This window comes from Pelmatolapia mariae, linkage group LG10_11 (assembly GCF_036321145.2).
Source record: "Pelmatolapia mariae isolate MD_Pm_ZW linkage group LG10_11, Pm_UMD_F_2, whole genome shotgun sequence".
NCBI classification, from domain to species: domain Eukaryota; kingdom Metazoa; phylum Chordata; class Actinopteri; order Cichliformes; family Cichlidae; genus Pelmatolapia; species Pelmatolapia mariae.
In genome coordinates, this window is record NC_086236.1 from 54,121,704 (window position 1) to 54,144,396 (window position 22,693).

At 40.8% G+C, this 22,693-nt stretch overlaps 3 protein-coding genes across 8 annotated transcripts in view; 2 read left to right on the forward strand and 1 right to left on the reverse strand.

The window, feature by feature from the left end:
* The window catches only part of kmt2bb (lysine (K)-specific methyltransferase 2Bb), a 27,355-nt gene extending 14,924 nt beyond the window's left edge, over positions 1–12,431 (forward strand). For both annotated transcript variants that reach the window (XM_063484945.1, XM_063484946.1), the window contains exons 22-36: positions 13–116; positions 245–382; positions 527–685; positions 812–929; positions 1,036–1,114; positions 1,221–1,381; positions 1,489–1,647; positions 1,744–4,777; positions 5,547–5,647; positions 5,814–5,948; positions 6,052–6,304; positions 6,787–6,894; positions 7,117–7,200; positions 9,576–9,705; positions 9,824–12,431. In XM_063484945.1, the coding sequence (XP_063341015.1) occupies positions 13–116; positions 245–382; positions 527–685; positions 812–929; positions 1,036–1,114; positions 1,221–1,381; positions 1,489–1,647; positions 1,744–4,777; positions 5,547–5,647; positions 5,814–5,948; positions 6,052–6,304; positions 6,787–6,894; positions 7,117–7,200; positions 9,576–9,705; positions 9,824–10,099 (5,039 nt within the window). In that variant the 3' untranslated portion in view covers positions 10,100–12,431. The remainder of the gene's footprint in view (positions 1–12; positions 117–244; positions 383–526; positions 686–811; positions 930–1,035; positions 1,115–1,220; positions 1,382–1,488; positions 1,648–1,743; positions 4,778–5,546; positions 5,648–5,813; positions 5,949–6,051; positions 6,305–6,786; positions 6,895–7,116; positions 7,201–9,575; positions 9,706–9,823) is intronic.
* Positions 12,428–15,412, reverse strand: igflr1 (IGF-like family receptor 1). Its single transcript, XM_063484952.1, has 8 exons — positions 15,079–15,412; positions 14,777–14,981; positions 14,510–14,537; positions 14,377–14,430; positions 13,949–14,024; positions 13,777–13,857; positions 13,439–13,531; positions 12,428–13,263 (listed from the first exon to the last, which is right to left on the reverse strand). The coding sequence occupies exons 1-8, from the start codon at positions 15,179–15,181 to the stop codon at positions 12,938–12,940; spliced, it is 966 nt and encodes a 321-aa protein (XP_063341022.1). The 5' UTR covers positions 15,182–15,412; the 3' UTR covers positions 12,428–12,937.
* A 263-nt stretch (positions 15,413–15,675) lies between these two features.
* kcnj20 (potassium inwardly rectifying channel subfamily J member 20) lies at positions 15,676–22,648 on the forward strand. 5 transcript variants are annotated; one of them, XM_063484949.1, is made up of 5 exons: positions 15,676–15,816; positions 16,418–16,490; positions 16,646–16,942; positions 17,782–19,018; positions 21,884–22,648. In XM_063484949.1, the coding sequence occupies exons 3-5, from the start codon at positions 16,808–16,810 to the stop codon at positions 22,246–22,248; spliced, it is 1,737 nt and encodes a 578-aa protein (XP_063341019.1). In that variant the 5' UTR covers positions 15,676–15,816; positions 16,418–16,490; positions 16,646–16,807; the 3' UTR covers positions 22,249–22,648. The 5 variants fall into 5 exon arrangements, with proteins under 5 accessions (XP_063341019.1, XP_063341021.1, XP_063341020.1 ...); XM_063484948.1 differs by lacking the exon at positions 15,676–15,816 and having other exon boundaries at positions 15,842–16,515; XM_063484951.1 differs by lacking the exons at positions 16,418–16,490; positions 16,646–16,942 and having other exon boundaries at positions 15,687–15,816.
* The last annotated feature ends 45 nt before the right edge of the window (positions 22,649–22,693 follow it).

The following is a 22,693-nucleotide window of genomic DNA, read 5'->3' on the forward strand; positions in this document are numbered from 1 at the left end:
GTGTTTACTTAGGAAAAAGAGGTCGGCTTTCAAAAGCTGATCTAGACACTGGATGGTCTAAAGATGATGAGAGACAGTGCTCTTTGTGTCAAAAATATGGAGACCTCAAATCGAATGTAAATAATTCCCAAAACATTAAAATTGAGTGGTTCACAGAAGAATGCAAACCCAATTCACTTATTTTTGTAGATTCTCCATTCTCTTTGATTCATTTCATGTTGGATTGTTTTGTTTCGTTTCTCAGGAAGCAGGCAGGTTACTGTATTTGGGCCAGAATGAATGGGCTCATGTCAACTGCTGCCTGTGGTCTGCAGAAGTTTTTGAAGAGGACAATGGCTCTCTGCTGCATGTACACAGCGCTGTCACAAGGGGGCGTTTGATGGTTAGTTGTTATCACCCTGATAAACTGAAAATTGCTTAAAATCTGTAGAGTTGAACCAGATCAGTCTTTGTCTTTTTATTGTAATTACGTTAACCCAAACTTTATTCTTCACTCTTCACTGTCATTAACCCCAATCGTCTTCAGCGATGTGAACGTTGCAATCAGTCGGGTGCCACTGTGGGCTGCTGTCTGACATCTTGTCAAAGCAACTACCACTTCATGTGCGCCCGCTCCCGTCAGTGTGTCTTCCAGGATGATAAAAAGGTCTACTGCTATAAACACCGACATCTCATCAGTGGCAGGGTAAATTCTCCTCTCCCACCTCGCCTCTTTCAGGATTTAAACAAGTTTGAAGTACATTTAAAAAAATAAAAAGAATATTTTTATGAATTTAAACCCTAGTTTTAGTTATGTACCTTTGTTTTACAGATGATAACTGGTCAGGAATTTGAAGTAAACCGCAGAGTGTATGTTGATTTTGAGGGGATCAGTCTCCGCAGAAAGTTCTTGACTGGGTTGGAGCCAGACCTTATCAACATGATGATCGGTAAGCTGTTTTGTTTTAGTTGATTGCTTGTTTCGGCCCTTAAAGGCATTCATTAGAATCGGCTTTTGTTAAACTCAGAATTGGTCTCCACATTGTTACGGCACAGGTTCCCTGCAGATTGAAAATCTAGGCGTGCTGACAGAACTTTCAGCGAACAAAGGAAAATTGTTTCCTGTTGGTTTTCAGTGAGTTGTATTTTCTGCTTTTAACATTAATTATACTTGATAACACTTGATTATATAAAGAAATTATATTTGCAACATTGAATGAATTTCCCTCTTCCATAATAAGGTGTTCTCGGTGGTATTGGAGTACGGTTAACCCATTGCGGCGGTGCAAATACACATGTACGGTCCGAGAGGTCCGGCCAATTGTCCCAGAGAAGCCAGTTGAGGAGATGCCGAACCAAGGAGATAATCACACCATTGCTCACAGCCCCCGTCCAATACCTGGTGTGTTGATTTGTTTGTTTGTTTTGGGGGTTTTCTTTACTTCTGAAAACTAGATTGCCTTAACAAGTGATTCGCTGTATTCATAAATCATTTCTATCACTCTTCAGTATCAAAAGCTCAAGACACTTATATATCAGAGTGCCACCCCACAATGGAGGAAACCTCGATTCCAGGTATCCACCCAAAGTCAGATCACGGTGCAAGGCCAAAGATTCCCCAACCCAGGAGACCAGCTGGAGGAATGTCAAGACCTCTGCCTTCCCCAGGTATGATAGAAATTATAACCTGTTCTTATTTAGAAACATAATAAATAAGCCATCACAGAATGTAAATATAACTGATTAATTCTGTTTTCCTCTTAGGAGTAGCCCAGCCCCGCCACATACTGACCATTAGTGATCTAGAAGAGACTCGAGGAGTTCGTCGCCACGGCCCACACTCACAGACAACAGGTCTGCGCAGTCACAGGTCCCCCCCTCCTCTGGGTCCTGTAACTGGACCAGTCACTCTCCGCACTGGAAAAAATTCCCTCCCTACCTCCCCCTTGTTCCCACTTGGTGCAACAGACAGCCTGATAAATTCTACGTCATCCCGCCCAGTTGGAAGTAGAGGTTCTTCCTCTGTACGATCCTCTGGGAATACAGCCCACTGTAACTCGTTATTCTTTCCCCAGTCTCCCTGGCAGGAAGGTGCTGGAAATTTTCCCTCTCAAAGTCTACCCTTCTCTTCACCTGTACAACATTTACCCAGAAGTCGACTGTCGTTTGATCTAAGCCAGTCGGACTCAGTCGAGGTGCCACACAACTTCTTAGCTTCACCAGAGCCAGAGGATGTCTCTCCAGCAAATGGTACATCACCCCAGGAGGACTTGGACCAACAGAAAGATGAAGAAGAGTTTCCCTACAGTTCATTCCACAAGGACCCCAGCTTGAGTCTGGGCCAAGAGATGCGGACAGAACTTGAAATTGAAGAAACCCTCTTGAATGAGGGGGTGGCAATGAATTGTGGGGGGCAAATAGTGGTGGAAGGTGATGATCAAGAGGAATTTTGGGGAGCAGCCCAAGAAGTACAGAAGAAGAAGACCCTTGTTGCCAGTTTGCCACGGTCTGCAGCCTCAGCCAGGGATGACCTGGGCAACACATCCTCAGATGAAGATATGGAGCACTATTTTGACTTCTCTCGCACAATAGTCAGCTGCCCGGGATCAAAAGATCACTCCAAGTCTCCATCCTCGCCTTCCTCTCGACCTATGGCTCAACTGGATGGGGTAGATGACGGTACAGAGAGTGATGCAAGTATAGCAACCAGTGATGATGCTCAAAAAGTTAACAGTCAAACTCAGATACAAGCCAAAAAACTAAATGATAAAAATCTTCCTGACTTTGAAACCGCTAGCAGCACACAACCTCCTAAAGCATCATCTGATGATAAGCGAACAGATTCTTCTCCAATCACGATTTCAGAAGCCACGAAAAATCCCGCTGATGGTTCAACCCAAGATGCACCTAAATCTTTTAATACCAGTCAAAGCTCCGAAACCCCTTTAGTAAACCAAGAGCCCATGCTTTCTTCTCCAGTTGATAACATTCTGCCAAACCTAACTACAAATGTGCCTGAAATCCCATATTCAGAGGGGTTATTGACGGGTTCCAGTTCAGGGTTGTCCTCTGAAACACCTCTTCTTCTTGAGAGATGTGACACTAACCCACAGTTCACCGAAATGCTTCCTGTGCTGCAAGACACACCACTTGAGACCCCTGAACCTTGTAAAGCCCTGAACTCATCACCTGACTGCAGCAGGTTTATATCACCAGCTGAGGGGGCTAGTGTGTTGATGAACGACTTAACATCTACTGCAACAGAGGCCCCAGTAGCAGGTTCTGCTGATAACAGTCAATGCTCTCTGTTGGGTCTTCTTCAGCCTTCCCCTTTAATGTCAACAGATGTACCAAACCCCTCTCAAGGACTAGTAGACCCTCTCCAGATGTATTCTTTGCCTACTTTCAGTCAGCCTCCCTTAACAAGTATTACATTGCAACCAGTGACCGCTGTACAAGAGTCAACAACATTACCGTCCCTGGAACCTTCTAAACTGACAACTCTTAGTCCCGTTGGAGATATGACACAGACACTACTAAATGTTGTGCCTCAGAATGATCCAAGCTTATCAGCTACTGTTTCTCTACCGGTGTATGCCACACAAACACAGCCACTAGGCTCTACAGCTGTCAGCATTGTTTCCTCCTCTGCAGCAATATCGCCTCTGTCTGGACTGTCAACACACTGTTCAGCTGCTCCCACACAGGTACAAACCACCTCAGCTCCGATGATCCTAAATGGTTACAGTTCTTCTGTCCAGAAGGAAGCTACAGCTGGCCATACAATCTCCATCAATTTCGCTACACCCAGGCCAACTATTGAACCTCAGCAACCAGTGGTACCCCAGGCATTACCGGGTCATGCCATTCTTACTGTGAAGGAGGTGGGAGGTCCAAATGTAGACCCTACACCACATGTACTACTGGTGAACCGCCTTGGGCAGATCTTTGTGAAAAACCCTGAAAGCAACACTTTCCAGCTGCCTACTCCCAACTCCCCATCCTACAACTGTGTCACTCAGATTGCTAGCCTTTTGCAGAGCAACGCACTGTCAGCCACACTAGCTGCAGCTGGTAATATGACTGCACCACCATCTGTGGCCAATGTGACGACAGTACCTCCTCCACTAGTCACGCCTGCAGTTCAGAATCCATCTGCTGTCACGCAGCTGCTCACACACAAAAACAATGACACAATGGTAATGTCCAATGTGAAGAAATCAAGAAAAACTTCAAAAACACCAAAAGATGAAACTGCTCCAGATTCAAGAAAACCAAAGAAGAAGAAGGATTCCAGCACGTCAAAGAAATCTAAGTCCTCCAAGACCTCGGGGCAGCCTGCTCTGCCATCCGAGAATCCTCCCATGAGTCCTGCTGAAAGTGCCCAAGCAATTATTAATCAAGCAATGGCGAGTAACTACACCCCCAAGTGGAGTGGGCTTCGAACAATGAGCCCTTCCTCACTGGTTTTGCCACCCGGCCTGTTAATTGAACCAGATCCTCCAGAGTCGCCCCGCTCTCCATCACCACAACCTAAACCAGTTCCCCCACCCCGCCCTCGCACCCATGTCCGCATGAAAAGAGTGTCTTCGCTTTCAGACCGCATCGTCACAAAGAAATCTAAGGTTGACTTCCTCCAACCAGAGCCCATCATCGAGGATGAGGAGCGTCGCAAACCAGCTTTTCCAAGCCTCTCCAGCAGGGCCTCAGGAGTCCGAATCAAGACCCCCACAGTGAAAGGAGTACTGAACCTGGACGAGTTAAAAGAGGAGCATCTAAGTGATTCTGATAGCTCAGGGTAAGTTTTTACCTATCTGAAGTCATTTTTTAGCTGCCCTGCTGCTTTTTGTGTCAATGATCATTTAGGCTGACAAAAGAAAGAAACATTCACGTAGTCAAGCAATTGCGGTGGTATTTTGCTAGGTTTCCATTACTCAACGAATTGATGTCTTTCGATTCTTAAATACAGTCCACTTCAAAGAAGTTGGAACGCGGTGCAAAATGTAAATAAAGCATGGCAGTGACTTTTAAATTATTTCAGTCCATTGCTTAAATGAAAAAGGTACAGAGGAGTCATGAAATGTTCATTGTTTTACACAGGCTCATTCTGAATTCTTTGCCACCAGCATGTTTGAAATATCTGGGACAGCAGTGAGTTTATCACTGTGCTGCGTCACCTGTTCTTTGAACTAGATGCTGTAGCGTTTGGAAACTGAGACCACATTGCTGTAGTTTTGAAAGTGAAATGTTTTCACAATCTTGCTTGATACCGTATTTCAGCAGCCCAAAGACAGAACCTACAAATCCTGTATACATTATGCAGTATTTTATTCAGCTTTAAAGGCGCCTTTGTAGATGTGCAGTTTACCCACGCAGTTAGCACTAATGAGGCCTTGTACTATCTCAAATTATGGCTTTCATGGAGTTTGTGGATAATAGGTCTGATGATTGTTCTTCTCTTTCATAGGAAAACAATGATTTTGCATCAGAGAGCCTGAGAAACAAATATTTACGTATATGAAGTCATTTTTAAAAACAAAATAATTGTTTCCACTTGCTTTTCCCAGATCAGAGCCTTGGAGTTTCATGTCTGTGAGTGAACAAGGCAAACAGCAGGCCTGGGAACCAGTGGGACACAGCACACTGACTGACTGGAAGAAATATTCTGGTATTCTTGAGTTAAAACTGTATAATTTCACGAGTTTAAAAATACCAGCCACATTTAATATATCACTGATTAATGAATGGTACCTTTTCGCTTCTGCGTCCTTTAAATGTGTTGAATTGTTTAAGAACAATGTGAAAAAGGAGCTGTACGGATTGTGTTTTGTTAGGCGCTGCTTCTGCCTCAGATGACGAACCACCTCCATCTGATGATGAGGGATGTCCAACGAATAGAGACCAGCCACACTTACGATTTGAGATAACCAGCGATGACGGCTTTAGTGTAGAGGCAGACACCATTGAAGGTAAGGCCAGTGTTACATTTTTAAAAATTAGCATCGTAATTTTCTCGCTCTTTATGCTCATTGCTTTGAGCTAATCCCATCTAATTGTCAACTCTTCCTTCAGTGGCTTGGAAAGCCGTCACAGATGGAGTGCAGGAGGCTCGAGCGATTGCAAGGTTGAGGCCACTGACGTTTCAGTGGCTCAGCGGTCCCCGTATGCTGGGTCTGGTCCATGACGCAGTGGTGTTCTTGCTGGAACAGCTTGAAGGAGCTCACCGTTGCCAGCGCCATAGTTTCCGTTTCTTCAAACAGTTCAGCCAGGAGGATGATCTACCCGTCAACCCCAGTGGCTGTGCCCGTTCGGAGCTTTACCTTAGGTATGTTTGCCCTTTAGCCTTTTTTCCATTAGTACCTGCTTGTGACTTGAGGCAGTACAACTCGGCTTGACTCATTTTCCATTACAATTGAGCAGCACCAATGTGCGTGGGGTTGTTATAGCAACACGCCCGGCCCTCCTGTGGCATCATTTGTATGCAACACAAACGCTACAACAAAGATGGACGTCAAGGCGATGTAATTCCTGCTGCTCGGCCTGTGGCTTTTCATTAGACCACCATGGTGTTGTTTCTGTGCCATTTCCCTCATCACCGGGTTTCAAAAATGGCGGTTTTAATTTTTGGAAGAAGAATCCAAACTCAGGGTACCAGTACTATCAATTAGGTGGGTGACTACTGTCACCTCATGTAAAGCCACCCAGAGTAGGTACTAATGGAAAAGGGCTGTTGGATTCCTCCTGGAGAGAGTGAGTCAGAAAGATATTGCTCTTCTACAACTAACAGCAGTTTATTTGCTCCAACAGGAAGTCTACATTTGATATGTTCAACTTCCTGGCTTCTCAGCACAGACAGCTTCCTGACATTGGGCCTTACGATGATGAGGAAGACGAGGTTCTTTTGAAGTCCACGAGGTCAGGCTTTAGTTTATATTTCCTGGATTGTAATGCGATTTTAGGACTTTCAGACCGCTTTTCTCTGAAATATGTTTTGCACCTTCATATTGAAACTGCACACCACTTTCAAAACTAAAATATACTTTTTCATAAATATATTGACTATTGTCATTTTTTTAGTATGTTGCAAAACAGTGGTGTTGAAGTTTTGGGTCAATTAATTTCTGCTCCCTTTATCAGACGAGCCACCAGTTTGGAGTTGCCCATGGCCATGCGCTTCAGACATCTGAAAAAGACATCCAAGGAGGCAGTAGGAGTGTACAGGCGAGTTACATTTGCAATTCATCATTGCTACATGAAATAATAAAATGCATTGCTATACGCTTAAAATACTCAGTTGACAACATCATAGTTTTAAGTCTTTTAAAGTTCATAGCCTTAGCTGCAAAAGCCACAAATATTTAAAAATAAAAAAAACAAACCTCAGAATTTGTTTCACTTCTTAATCTTAATGGCAGCATGGCATTTAAGTTCATGTTGCATGTAATGAACTCAGAGATCTAATTGTGTCATCTTCCATCTCTTTAAAACCAACACAGGATATGACTTGTCTCTCTTTGGAATCTTTTATCATTTTCACACTTTGGTTTGATTCCAAAGAATTGCCTATTGATAAGATTAACAGAGAAAACCAAAGCATTCCCTGTCAAGAGCAGCGTGAGCAGGAGGATTCAAAACTGAAAAAAGCATCCTTCAGTGATGTTCAATGAATATTCAGCATTGAAGTCCAGTTTGCTTTATTTTGTTCCAGTATGGATGACTCTTTAAAAAAATTTCTGTTCAGTTTACCTGTCTAAGTTTAATATGTATGAATATTTTTTACAGTGTAGTATAGAATTGTATCTGTGATCATGTTAATGGAAAAGCAAGTTGGAGAAAATACTTTAGCCTTTAGCTCTACCAGAGGTTTCTGTATGTTAAAAAGGAGTTTTTCTTTCCCCCTGTCACCAAGTGGGGTTTCCTCTCTATTATTGTAGGGTCTTTTCCTTACAATATAAAGCTCTTACCATCCTGTGGTGATGAGAACCACATGACTTAATTGGCATTAGCTTTCATAAAACAAGGGTGATATATAGATAGTCATTTAAATGCAAGTAACAGCTCTTTGGCAGTTCAAATGTGTCATAATTGCTAGCCAGACAACAGAGTCACACCAAACCATTATTCCACACAAATGAATCATAGCTAGCATACATGTACAACAATTCTGCTTTTGCCAACAGCTGTTCAAACATCTGTTTCATGTTAATCCTAGTGAGGCTGAAGAAAAAGCAGCCGTTGGGATATGAAACAGTGCCTTGGCCAGACATTATGGAGACAGCCTGTTCAACGAGAGCTTTTAAAAAAAACTACAAAAACATTCACACTCTGTGTAAAATTTGGCCACATTTAACAATTTTTGCAAGAAATTCTGCAAGACACTGACTGCACTGTGACCTCACTCAATTTCTAAGAAAGAAGGTCTTGTTAAACAGAAAACTTTTTTTTCACTGCACAATACAGCTTTGTCACTCTGTAATGTCACTGCTACCCAGGAAGCACAAAAGGAGAAGTGGTGGGGGTGGGGGTGGGGGCAATCCTGAGAAAAGTGTCAAAATTTAGTGACAAAGAGCATGCAAGGTAGACCAGGGCGATATAACCAAAAATATTTATCACGATATACATTTGAAAATATGCTACCGATAACATATCCTTAGCATAACCATGTATAATATCCACAAAACTTAAAAAGAGGTTATACACACACAACACGGTAATATTATGTTGAAGCACAGTACGTATCACTCCGCGAGGCTCCTGACTACGATAGCCGTAATGCTCCGACAATCCATCAAGCGGTGCGGGTTCGAAGCTCAGCAAAGTCGTACTAAAACATTTGACAGATTTTCAAACGCCGTGTACCACATAAAATCGTTTCGAGGTCAGTAAACACAACCAGAATTCATACATAAGGCACACGGGATTATAAGGGGCACTGTCGATTTTCAGAAAAATCAAAGGATTGATTTTAAGTGTGCCGTATTTTCCAAAAATATGGGAATTTCTTTAGAATCAAACGAAGTGTGGAAATTATAAGATTCCAAAGAAAGACAAGTCATATCCTGTGTTGATTTTAAAGAGACACACGATGAAACAATTAGATGTCTGAGTTCATCACATGCAACAGGAACTTGCCTCCGGTGCATTCGCTGGAGTTTGAATTTGTGTGAATGTTAGATAGAAAGTACTTAAGTAGACAAAGCATAGAGAAAAGTGCTTGTAAGAATGTATGTGAATTGGTGAATGAGGCATATAATGCGCTTTGAGTGCTTAAGTAGAGTAGCAAAAGCTATATAAGAGCTGGTCCATTTACCATTTATATTAAAATAAGACAAAAAAAACCCAATAAAATGAAAAAAGATCAAAGTGGCTGAATTTGGGTATATATTTTGGGTATAGCCCTAGCTCCTGTGTTTACCATGTTAGTGCTTGTGTGCCAACCTTCATGCAAAGGTAAAAGATTGTAAACTAAAAAAGTGGACACATTAAAGTTTTGCCTGTATCAGCAATATAATATACAAATGTGTTATTGTATAGATTTTTTAAATATCTTCCTATTGCTTTACAATCAGTTTTCATCTTGATAACACTTCCTGTAGGTCTGCTATCCACGGCCGTGGTCTTTTCTGCAAGAGGAACATTGAAGCAGGAGAGATGGTTATCGAATATGCGGGCATTGTCATTCGCTCCGTGCTCACTGATAAAAGGGAGAAGTACTATGATGGGAAGGTTTGTGCATCTTCATCATTGTCATTCTAGTTTTGGTCAGGTATTTCATAGCAACTGGCGGCTCATGCTGAGAGATTTCATGAAAAACACCAACAGGTTTCATTTCTGCTCCCTGCAGGGTATCGGTTGTTACATGTTCCGCATCGATGACTTCGACGTAGTGGATGCGACTATGCATGGCAACGCGGCGAGGTTTATCAACCACTCATGTGAACCTAACTGCTACTCTCGGGTGATCAACGTGGAAGGTCGGAAGCACATCGTCATCTTCGCTCTTAGGAAAATCTACAGGGGGGAGGAGCTCACCTACGACTACAAGTTCCCCATCGAAGACGCCAGCAACAAACTCAACTGTAACTGTGGGGCCCGGAGATGTCGTCGTTTCCTCAACTAAGAAATCTCTTGGATACAAAAAGGGGGAGGATCCTGTTTACTAGTAAGCCTTAAATTGTGGTGACACTGGAGTGGGGCTTGAGGATGCTGCGGTCAGTCTGCCCAGCAGGGGGATTAAGCCACTATGAGACTGGCCAGAAACATGGCTAGTGAGAAGTGAGGACATTTTTTGTTTTTTTGGGTTTGTTTGTTTTTGGGGTTTTTTGGGGGAGGGAGGGGTCAAGCGGAAGAGGATGAGAACCAGCACAAAAAACAAACTTTGCAGAGTTTCTTGCCTCGCAGTGTACTAAAAGGTATGGCTCCCCGAATAATGTAATTGCAGCTGTAATTAAATCAGAGGACATGGTTTTGGGTGTTCGTGACAACCGGAGATTTCAAAGTGTGGGGAGTTTCTGGATTTGAGCAGATAACCTCAGATCAAGCCTTATCTGTCACATTACATTACAGCTCCATCCCTGTAGTTGTGAAGTCAGTTCTCAAGCCATACATCACCCAGACCTTTATTTGTACGATTCAGTACTTCTTATGTTAACTCATTTCCTTTTTTTTTCCTTTTTTCTGTCTTTTTTGTGAATAACAGAAAATCAAAACAAAAACATGGTGCTAAGCTTTTTAAAAGCTTTGTCTTTAGTTGGACTAAGATGTCTTGCGAATCAGGAATTGTTTAGCTCTTTCTTTACCCTGCTGAGATCTTAAATTTATGCACTCTTATAAGTCCTCCTGTTGTTATCTGTAAAATCTCACATTCAAAACCTGCTATTCGTCACCCACTTTCTTCCTGTCTTGAGTGTAAAATTAGTGTCTGGTTTCAGAGCAGAAAAACAGTGTCATAGAAACGTCCTCTTGGTATTTTGTTTTCTTTCTTTCTTTGGTTGTTTTTTTCATGTAAAGTGTATGTAGCAAAACACTACCCAAGCCAAAATTGAAGATTTCCTTCCTTTTTCTTTCTTTCTTTTTTTTTTTTTAAATATATATATTTTAATACTCTCATGGCAGATGCTCATCGTTACCTATTGCAATAAGACTTTGCTGCCCTGCAGTTGCACATAATTACCCATCAAACATCCAAATTATCTTCATCTTCGTGAAATCTTCTGCAGTTTCTCTTAATCAGGGAGGGCACTGGTGTAAGGCATTGCTACTGAGCATGTACATTGAGCTCCTGCACCGCGATGGTCGAGAAGACGGTGTAGGTGCGGGACTTTTCTAGGTATTGCTGCCTTTAAAATAATGATTGTTGTAAGTGGATGTTCAGTGGTGTCATTGGTGAGGCTAATTGAATTCACACACTGTTCAAATTAGTAGTTATATTTATTCATGTTTTGATTTCTATTTTAAATGGTTAAAGGTTGTGCTTTGTACAAATTGGTGGCGGTCTAGTGAACCCCCCCCCCCCCTTCCCCTTTCCCCTTTCCCCTTTCCCATTTCCCCTTTCCCATATGTATGCTTTGTTTACACATCATGTCTTTTGTTTCACTAACTTACTTGAATTTTTTTTCTCTCTTTGGGGCAGTTGTGGTGTGCGATTAAGCCTTTATGACAGATTGTTCTAAAGCAGGTATTTTTAAAGAATCTTTATTTTATTTTATTTTACTTTTAATTTTTTTTTTTTTATGTAGATTACTGATGGTCTTAGAATCAGCCACAGGAGTAAAGTGAGCACTGTTTGCCTACTCAAGCCCATAATTATGTTTTCCAAAATTATGTCATGTTTTGTCTTTTATCACCCACCCCTCCCCCCACCTTGCATGTCCAATCACTGGGATGGAGCCCAGATTAACTTGTGTCAATCACCTAGCTGATAACAAGAGCAGAGTCACTCCCAACTCCTTGCAAGGATTCTACCTCAGCTGTTTAGACAGATGTTTGGGAATACTGATGCAAAAAGAGAGGATGATGATTTAAAAAAATAGCTTGGTTTTAATATCCAGGTGTGTGTGTGTGTGTGTGTGTGTATTTGGAAATGTTTGTCATTTGTGTGTATGTGTGCGTGCATGCGTGCGTGCGTGCCATGAAGGATGCAAGGCACTAGTCAAAACCTGAAGTTATCATGACCATCTCGCCCAGAATCTGTTAAGAAAGCTGTATGTTCTATATACACATATATATAAATATACATATAAATATATATATAGTAGGGTTATTTTAAAGTAAGTGTAAAAGACATCAAAATGAGAAAATATGTGCTCTTTAAATTTACGTCTTTGTTACCATGTACAAATAAACCCTGAGTTTGTAAATATTTGTATACATATTTCTAAACCTGTTTAATTTTTCTATGCACTTTTTTTATTTATAATGTTATTTGCTTAATAAAGATGTTAAGATGTTTGATGAAATGACGGTTTTTATTTGTATATAGGTCAATAGTATTATAAAAGCAACAACAATGGGAAACAGATTAACATTTTTTTTAAAAAATTACTCATTTGTTCTGTTTTGACAAGAATACTGTCGCGGTAAATATGATGGTGGGGAAAAAACAGGAACTGTGGAGTTTTGGTTGAGTTCACTGGAGGAAAAGGCATCTCGTAAGCTGGATGGGTAAAGATAAAGCCTGGCTAAAATTCTGATTCTGTGCTTTGTCCTTCATGCAAGTGTTAAGCAGTTTATATGGGATACAGCAGTTGAGGTTAAATGTTTTCCAGGAGGTAGGTAATAATACATTCATACATTAATTATTCAAACGTAATAACAAATGAAGCTGCAAATATGGAAGAAGCTATTTAAATTTTTATGGAATGCTTGACTTCCCCCGTCATCAACTTGGACGCATAATGCCTGCCTTTTATCTCTCCGTGCTCGTAGCAGCCTTTTTGGGAGTCAGGGTAAACAGTCGCTACACTTCGGTCTTATTTGTTTTAAGTTTTGCAAGAGCAGCTATGGCGTCATTACGCTCCATGTGTTTGAGCAGTTTAGCCAGGTGCCCTACAGTCCAGTCGGGGTTCTTGCAGGTCACCCCCTCCAGCACAGCTTTTAGGGGGCTTTTGCTGTCCTTCATAGAGTAGGTATAAGTAATCCAGGTGGAGGGGAAGGCGCAGTGCGACGCCAGATGTTTTGTGCTCTTTCTTACGTGGCTCTCTGGATCCAGCAAAATCACCAGCTCTTCCAAAACATCCAAGTTGTCCAGCACGGTCTGTAGAGGTGCAGACAGGATGTCTGCACCTGAATTTTGAAAGCGGAAAAAGAGCATCGATGAATGATGTCAGTAGGTTAATGAAACAGACTTTCATTCGTCAACAGGAACACAAAATGGCAATTTCCGCCCACTTTTATCCCTCACTAGACAGTGGTTTGGATAGGCGTTGTACATTTTGAGATAACATTAAGTTCGACTCACAAAGTATGTCCTCTACGTCACTGCCATTAGATGAACCTGTCAGGGGGGCGAATCCGTCATTTATATATGAGGGTTGCCTGCAAAAAGCCTTTGCTGTTTACATAAGGCAGAGGAGAGAGAGTATCAGAATCACATTCACCAGCTTGAAGCTAGAGGGTATTTTAAAGTTATTTTAAAATAACCCTACTATATTGGTTGTAAAATTACATTCTGTAACATTTTATGGCATTTTCTCTTTATAAACCCAGTGGTCAGCTTTTATGTCGTTTCCTAAGTTCCTAAAACCTTGATGTGTGCACATTTGTTTATCTTCGATCGTCTAGTTTCGGTATACATACCTCTTTTCCGTTTGAGACCAAACACATAAGCAGACAAGGCAGCGAGCACGATGGAAATTAAAATGGCTAATGGTACTGCCCCTGCAGACACAGGAAAAAGTCAAGGTTACATTTAAATGTAACTGTCAAGGAAGGTGTCTCGGGTGTACAGTGAAGTGCACGCGTAACTTACAGGCTGCCCCTGACACACTGTGTGGAGCTGATGGTGGTGGGGTTGGTGTCAAGTTAGGTCTTTGATATGCCAGAGTCTGGAATGAAAACAGAATGAATGTTTTGGCTGTTGCTGATGAGGAAGAAACTCCTTCTTAACCAGCTGTCCACAAATATCTTCTGTTGCTTCTTTCTGTTGTGTTTTATATTTTTGTACTACTGCCATAGACAGGCAACCCCTATATATTTATTTATTACTGGTAAAATAAATAAATAAATAAACCCAACTATTTTATAAGGATTAAAAAATATTTTAATCTGATTAATTCTTAGATTTGATAAAGTTTTACGAGTCGGTTCATTTATTTTTGCTAAAAATAAAGAAGAAGAAGCGCACAGGCTTCATTTGTAAACGATGAAGTTACCATTCATTTAATATTTATAGTTTACCGTTGATGCACTGCTGGTAGCAGATGAAGCATCCTGTGAGGTTGTTGGTGGTTTCTGTGAAGTGAAAAAGAAGTTGAGGTAGTAATGGCCATTTGAATACCCAATTTACACTAAATGCAAGAAGCCTACTCACTGTGACAGGAAAATTTGTTGTCGGGATTCTGCAGAAAAACAGAAAAGGGGGTGGGGGTGGGGAGGAATGAAAGTCTGTAGATAAAACAGCGAGATTTAAAGAGGAAAGCGCATCTAGAGCGCTCTTATTGTGCCTGCTTATTAAGCCGTAGAAGAGATAGTGAAACACACACACACACTTTGATGAAAATCCCCTGCGGTTGAGAGAGACCTTCACATCCCCTCAGCTGTTTACCTGTTTCTCACGGTGATGTGCTTGTTGTCTTACCTTTGTGTAACAGGCACCTTGCCGCAAACGGTGTCAGCTGTTGTGTTGCAAGGTCTCTCAGTCTGAAACCCAAGTGGACACGTGCTACAGGGTTTGCAGTAGAAGCTGCTGCCATTGTTAAAAGTGTTTGTCTTGCACGGTTTTGTTTTTCCCTCGTGTCGCCCTCCGTCATCATCAAACCCACAATTGGGGGTAATTTCATGACCTACATGAATTATAATATAATATAATATAATATAATATAATATAATATAATATAATATAATATAACATAATATAATATAATATAATATTTGACCTACCTGGCTTTATAGGGGTAGACAAACACTGGATGCATTTTTGTTGCGCCGAATCCCAGAAGGTTGTTAGATCGTGGCATCTTTCTGAGTGTGTAGTGTAACTCATCGTTACTGAACTGAGCTTTAGAGCAAAGATTCTGTCTCTATAACAGCCCCATTAGCACCACCCCTTCTACATAAGTGCTGATCTTCTGACTGAGTTGGTGTACGCGGTTAGAGTTCCGTAGTACATGTCATCGTTTCTTCTTTCTCGCTGACCCAAATGTTCTGATATGTTTTTGTTTGTTTGTTTGTTTGTTTGTTTGTTCTTTTAATGAAAGCTGGTCAAATGTTAGACCAGTTTAATATGCAAGCAAGGGACAAATTATACAAAGTATTTCGGAGCGAAATCGAAATATTTAAACTCACTCTGTTATTGGGCTATAAAGTGACGGTGTAGAGTTTAAAATGCCCTTACCCTTTACTGAGGCAAAGTAAAGGTATGGGAGTTGTTTTCTTAGGGGGTCGCCTGTCTGCGTGTTTGCTTTGGAACCGATATCACGGATGCGCCTCCCTTCCTCCCTTCGTGAGACAAAGCAGGTGGTGTACTAATCTGACTGGAGTACCCAGGCCAGGGACGAGTCAGTGAAAAAAAAAAGACTGACTTTTCAACAAAAAAACATTTTATGGAATTTTTGATACAAGGTCAGATGACTTTCACAACTGCTGACAGCCAAATGACTACCTTTGTGTGTTGCAATGGTAAGTGACTTGTCGCGGGCGTGACGTGTAACTCACTTAAAGGCTGAGTAAAGGCTGGAGTGTGAGAAAAAGAGGAATAGAAAGGATGTATAGAATTTGCACGTTTTTTGGTTATCCATTTTTAAAAGCTAAACTTGACTTATCACGTCAACATTTACCTATAGCAACCACCTACTAATGGGCTAACATGACATATTTATAGTGTTTATGCACCACTGATGCCTTTTAAAAAGCATAGTATCGTTTTAACTTCATTTCACATACAGGATAAAAAAAAGATCCTCTGTAAGGATTACGTAGATATTACCATCACTTTTTTCACCTGGTAACTTAATATAGGCCTATATGACCTCCGGCACATTTCCAAACTTTCTGTCGCGTTAGTCATTTTTAGATTTTTAGCCTTTTTAGGATTATTTGAACTATGCCTCGGGTCACATAATCTTAGTACTCTGTCCTTTCTATATAAGACAGTAGCTGAGTTCACTCTACCCTACTCTGCAGAAGGCTGAGACAGCATGATTAGGCTTAGTCCAGCTTACCTAGCTAATGCTTTCTGTTTGAGTGTGTTTTGCTCATCAGTGTCCCTTTTTTTCTTTAGAAACATTGCTTTAAAGGGAAATGCTTTGAATCTGGCCGCCACAGAGCGACTCAGAGAATAGCTCATTCTGGAAGTAAGCACTGGATTAATTTTACTCTGTGAGTCATCCAGAAATACCTCGGAATTTTATTGCCAGTCACGATGGTGCTAGCAAGAATAATAGTGTTAACTCTATTATTGCATGTTTAAAAGTTCAAACCCTGTTGAAAATCTGGTCTTTTGTTCTAGTATTTACAATCAGTGGGAAGACTTTGCACTCGATCACAATTCTCTGCTGCAAGTGTTTTTTGCTTTTGGATTTCTTTGATGTGATCTACTGGAAGAAAAGACTATAATCTGAAGAGGACATGCTGTCCTGGCTCCAAGTTAACATAAATTAGTAGGGTAGCCATGGGACCTCCCACAACCACCCAGGATGAGACGAGGGGACGGCGAACATCTATGCCCTGTCAACCGAAATCTGTCATGGTTGTCCATTCCACACCTTCGGGGGATGAGGTTAGGTGCAAGAGTTATTCAATAAATGTAAGACAGTGAGTTTTGTTTTCCAAACTTTTTTCCCCCCCAAAATGTCTTTGTAAAGTCAAACCTGAAAGTTTTGTGATAAAAAAAAAATTACAAGTTGGTCACACACAGTCTTTTCCAGTCTGCCCTTGTGTGATAATATTATGAATGTGACATTTTTCAGAGCACTTTGATGAATTTTAGTATGACGATGTTTCCAGTTTATTTCTGAAGAACAAAATAGTCTTTGACCAATCAACCTCATTCTTATTTTGGCTATAAGTCCTGATGTGCTCAATTGAGGACATTCTGGCCTTTCCAATGACGTCTCATGTGTTTGGGTGATCTCTTTTAGCCCCAGTGAGGCAGGGAATCACAAAAGTTAGTTAAACTGAAAGTTTTTCCTCAGTTCTCAGGAGACTATATTTGCATTACCCCTGTACTTGTGGGCTGTATTACGAAGTGCTGATTTAATAGGGTGATTCATATTTTGATTTCCAAAAAAAAGGACACTTGGCCCAGTCATGAAGAACTTTAATAATACTGTTTGCTTAAAGAAAACCTTAACATATTTAAACAATGCCTTCTCTGTGCGGTTAATGAATGGTGAAATAAAAAAATGTCATATAGGCTTTTAGTCAACAAAAGTCACTAAAAGTGTCCTAGTCAACAAGTTCAAAAAAAGAGGATGTTTGGTCCCCCAAGATTTACCATGTAACTGCTTTTCCTCCTGCGTTTTTCCCACCATTCAGCCATAACCTAATTTAGCCACAGTGAGGGTGGAGTCTATCCCAGTGAACTGAAATGACCTTTATGAATTTGCAAGCACACTAAAAATGCACTTTTCTTTCCCCTTCCAGCCAGATACAGACATGACGCTTCCTCTCCCAGACATCATGCCAGGGACTTTTTCTGACCTTACAACAGCAAGGCAACGCCACAAAAGCACAACAGATATTTCTCACCAAGGCAACATTTCTTTGCTTCCCTCTTATACTCATTGTCTTATAGATAGAGAACAAGACCTCTTGCGTCGTTGCTCACTCAGGGAGACCAAGAGTCTTTCACGCTACCCTCGCCATGCCCTCAGCGTGCCTGAAATCGGCTGCATTAGTCCCCTTCATGTCATTACCCACAGTCCGCTCCACAGCACGCCGCTCTCACCGGCAAAAAGCAACATATCCAGCCCTGCTAGAGAGATGGAGAAGCTTGCAAAGGCCAGAAGTAAACTTCTAGAGAGTGAAAATAACCAAACCCCTACCATCGCTCCAGAAACAAGAGAACAACTTCGCTATGTCGCCAAAGATGGAAAGTGCCGAGTCAACCTTTGTCATATTTCAGAAAGGGGCCGTTTCCTGTCTGATATCTTTACTTCTTTTGTGGACCTCCAGTACAGATGGTTCTTATTCGTCTTCATGATGTGCTACATTGTCACCTGGTTTTTCTTTGCTGTGCTCTACTTCTTGAATGCTTTCTTTAGAGGTGACCTAGAAAAGGAGAAGCCACTCACCACCCCTGAAGAAAACCTCATAGACCGCGCACCCTGCTATTTGGGTGTAGATGATTTCATCTCTGCTCTTCTTTTCTCAGTGGAGACACAGCGCACCATTGGTTATGGATCACGCACTGTGTCTCCCAGCTGCCATGAGGGTGTGGTGCTAGTCATGACGCAATGCATTGTTGGGTCTATGATAGATGCTCTCATGGTTGGCTGCATGTTTGTCAAAATATCCCGACCCAAGAAGCGAGCAGAGACACTCCTTTTCAGTCGCACGTGTGTCATTGCTAACCGGGATGACCAGCTCTGCTTGATGTTCCGCCTGGGAGACCTCAGAGAAAGTCACATGGTGGATGCAAAGGTTCGTGCAAAGTTAATCAAGTCCCGGCAAACAGCAGAGGGAGAGTTCTTGCCTCTCGAGCAGACAGAGATTAACCTTGGTTATGAAACTGGCTCAGACCGACTTTTCCTGGTGGAGCCTCAAGTCATTCAGCACAATATTGACTGCAACAGTCCGCTGTGGGAGCTGGGTCCAGAGCAACTCAGAAGACAGCAGTTTGAGATCATCGTTATTTTAGAAGGAATTGTTGAGGCCACAGGTGAGTAATTGACAATAGCAGCAGTTAAAAAAGATGTTGTTGTTTATTAATAAAAAACAACAACAAAAAAACTACCTCTACCTCCAAAAGTCTCATTTTAGTATAAAACAACTGCAAAACATTTTACTTTGACTTTTCTTTTTGAGAATAAGATGGGATTTTTTTTTTGCAAGAATGTCATAGGAGGTGAGAGAAAGCATGTTCAGTGAGAGGAAGTATGGGATTTCCACATAAAAGCTGTGCAAGTACAGAGAAATGATCAAAACTCCATCCAGAACAACCCTCTCAATCTGAGGCTGCAGTGCTAACCATTTGCCCCTGCACTGCCAGTTAGCAGCCTCATTAATAATAGTTTTCAGGAATTAGGAAACAGGGATGCAGTATTCTCTCAGTCATTGATTTTTCCCCCTTCACTGTAGGGCTACAGAAGAAGGATGTTTTTGTGGGCCAGACATTTAATGATTGCCAAAAAACCACACCTGAAAAAATCCCACCCACTACTGTTTCTGGAAGAGGGCTTGGTAAAATTCTGTAATACTTGAACTTGACTATAACTAAGGTTTATGCTAATTATTTACCGCTGTTGACTACACCCAACCCCATGGTTCTCATGCAGTCATTACAGTTCAGTTTTACCCTGCTCTTTTGCTGTGTATTCACATACTGTGACACACAGTAAACCTTGGATACTCCTGTGATTTTGCAGACACAGCTTAGAATGTTGCTGCAGAAACTTCAGGGGCCCGTGTAGGGGTTATTTGCGGTAGTGTTCGTTTCATTCTCCTCTGGAAGTTAAACACTTGCAGATGTTTCTTATTCTTTGTTTACTGTTTCTCCACAAAAATTTCCTTGGTGCTGGCTGCACAGTTGTTATTGAATGTGGATAATAAGGTCAAGTAGAAAAATGTTGTAATGTTTAAAGAACTCTTCATTCGGGTCATGGTTTACTGTGTATAAATAGTTATGAGTTAGTAAGTATGAAGAATGTTTATTTATAGGCTGAAACAGCAACAACAAGCTTACCCTTATTTAATTTCCAGCCTTCTGAGCGGTAAAAGCACACCGAGGTTAAGTGCCACAAAAGATAACGGATTTTGATGAAGCATCTGATGAGTAAACTGTGCAATTCCCTAAAACTATGATTGTTTATCAAAAGAAAGTCTGTCTGCCAAGTTCTAAATCTTGGAATATTTATATTTATGAGAAGGCCAACAAGTCATTCAGTTTCCTGGGTAAATGATGGGAAAACTGTCTTTCCACAATGTAGTCAGAATGTAAATATTTAACAGCTTATTTGGCATCTTTTTGGTATGGAAAGCAGGAAAGCAAACCTTGCAGAAGGTTTTTTATAGAAAAAAAAATCACATATCTACATCTGAGTTTCCTTTCCCATGTAGTGCTCAAGCTCAACTGCATCATTCTGAAACTTTTAGAGTGGTGACAATATCTGGTATTGTCACCACAGATGTTTTTTAGGCTTTTTTTTTTTAGGAAAAAAAAAGAAAAAAAAGTTTTATTTCTGTTGTTTTTTGAAACCCTTTTTTTTCCCTTCTTCTTAATTTTAGACTTTGTCCACCGTTGCGGAAAAAAGTGCAAAATAACACACCACCAACCCAAACTTCTGATACTGCTTTTTTTGACGTGGTTCCTAAGATTCTAGATAGTTTTCTTGCTGCAAATTATGACCTTGTGGTTTGTTTCATACATTCTTCAGCAACTGTGAAAAAGAAAGTGCATGCTCTTTTTACATACTAGGTTTTACATGCTAGTCCGTAATAAAAATCAATCAATCAAGACGAGTAACAACAGACACATGTCACATGGTATCATGCTGTGTCATTTTTTATTTAACAAAAACTGAAGCAAAACTGGAAGCAGTGTGTGAAAAATTGAAGTGCATATAATTATTCTGTCATTTTTAACCACATTTCCAAGCATCAGCTAGAAGAAGCTAGGAGTGCAGGTACGTGTTTATACACAGCTCTTGCAGAGCTCAGGCACAACATTTCCAACATGTTAAGGTCCAGACAAAATAAGTTGTATAGTGAAGGGCCACTGCAACACTGTGGGTTTTTTTTTCTTTTTCAGCCATTCTGTTGCAGATTTGGCTGCTGGGCTTAACATCATGATCCTCTTGCATGTCCTAATATGGGTGAAGCTTTAGCTGTCAGACAGCTGGTACTATATTTTTCACCCACTGCTTCTGGATTTTGGCTCACTTTTTGTCAAATAAATAATGACACACTGCAGTAAATCATCATATTTTCCTTTATTCTGGAAGGAATAGACCATTTTTCTTATTATAATGCATCAAACCTTAGACTTGAAAGAGAGTGTGCTTTCTTTTTCACATGACTGTACAGTAGGTATTCAAACCTTTCAGTGATGCTATCTTTGCAAGATAGCATCAAGTTCAAATAGAAACTGTTCTTCCAACTAAAGTGTTGCCAATCTCAGTTTAAAAGAAAATATAATTTCTTATGGTGAAACTCTTTAGGAACAACAAACTAACTAAATAATTTGTTCATAGATATTTCTAGTAAAATCAAAACCTTCCTTTTTCCCCAATACTTTTGCTGTTGGAAATTGTTAATGTCAATGTAAAAATAAAGCTCAAGAGTTAAAAAAAACGATTGCAAAAAGAATAAATAAATAAATCAGTATTTCTCATCTAAATTTGGCCAGTTGGTACTTTTAATGACAAGTTCCTACTTTCTTATTTTGGTAAGTCCGAATGTGTGTGGATTCAAACACACCAGAGACATCTTGTGGCAAATGATGCGTACTTCAGTTTAAGACGGTGATTTCACTTGTTTGACAGAATCAAAACTAACAGGCACTTCCTTGTCATTATTTTAAACACAGGGATGATGTGCCAAGCCAAAACATCCTATATTGAAACAGAGATTGAGTGGGGCGCTCGCTTTGAACCATGCATGACACTGGAGAAGGGCTCATTCAGAGTGGACCTGCGTCGGTTCCACACGACCTACAAGGTACCACTACCTAACTGCAGTGCCAGCCAGGCACACCAGCTAATGGCTCTGGCTGACTGCAAAGTCCAAAACCACAGAACCTGCCAAAACTGGGAAAGCTGGGCAGAAGGAATGACCGAAGAAGACAAAGACAAGCAACCATCCCATGGAGGATTCACTATTGATAACATTCAGGAAGAGAGAGCATCAGAAGGCAATGAAAGTGAAGAGGGTACCGAAAAAAGCACGCCATAAGACATTTTAACCTTTTTAAAGCTGAATTGGTCATAAACAGTTTCTCAGCATGAAGCTTTTTTTTTTTCTTTTTTTTTTTTTTAAAGATGATACCAGCATTTCACTGTAGAAGAAGGGCAGGTGTAAATATACATAATAAATATTTTGAATTGACTGTTTGCTAAACTTTGTCCCAAAGTATTGTTGGCACTCAGGTCCAGCTTTAAACTATAGCAATACACATAGAATTTTACAGCATAAATGCTTGCAGATTTACTATTCTTAGTAAGGTTGAAGCAACAGCAGATTCTTGATTTTAGTTGTTACCGAAATGTCTTTTTTCCTCGTCTATGGCATGTCCAAGACAAACCTGCGTTTAATCTCATGCAACTAAATAAATAGCAGCACTGTATTTGCAACATATTTCTACTTTTGTGTTTTTACTGCCACAATTGGCCCATGATCA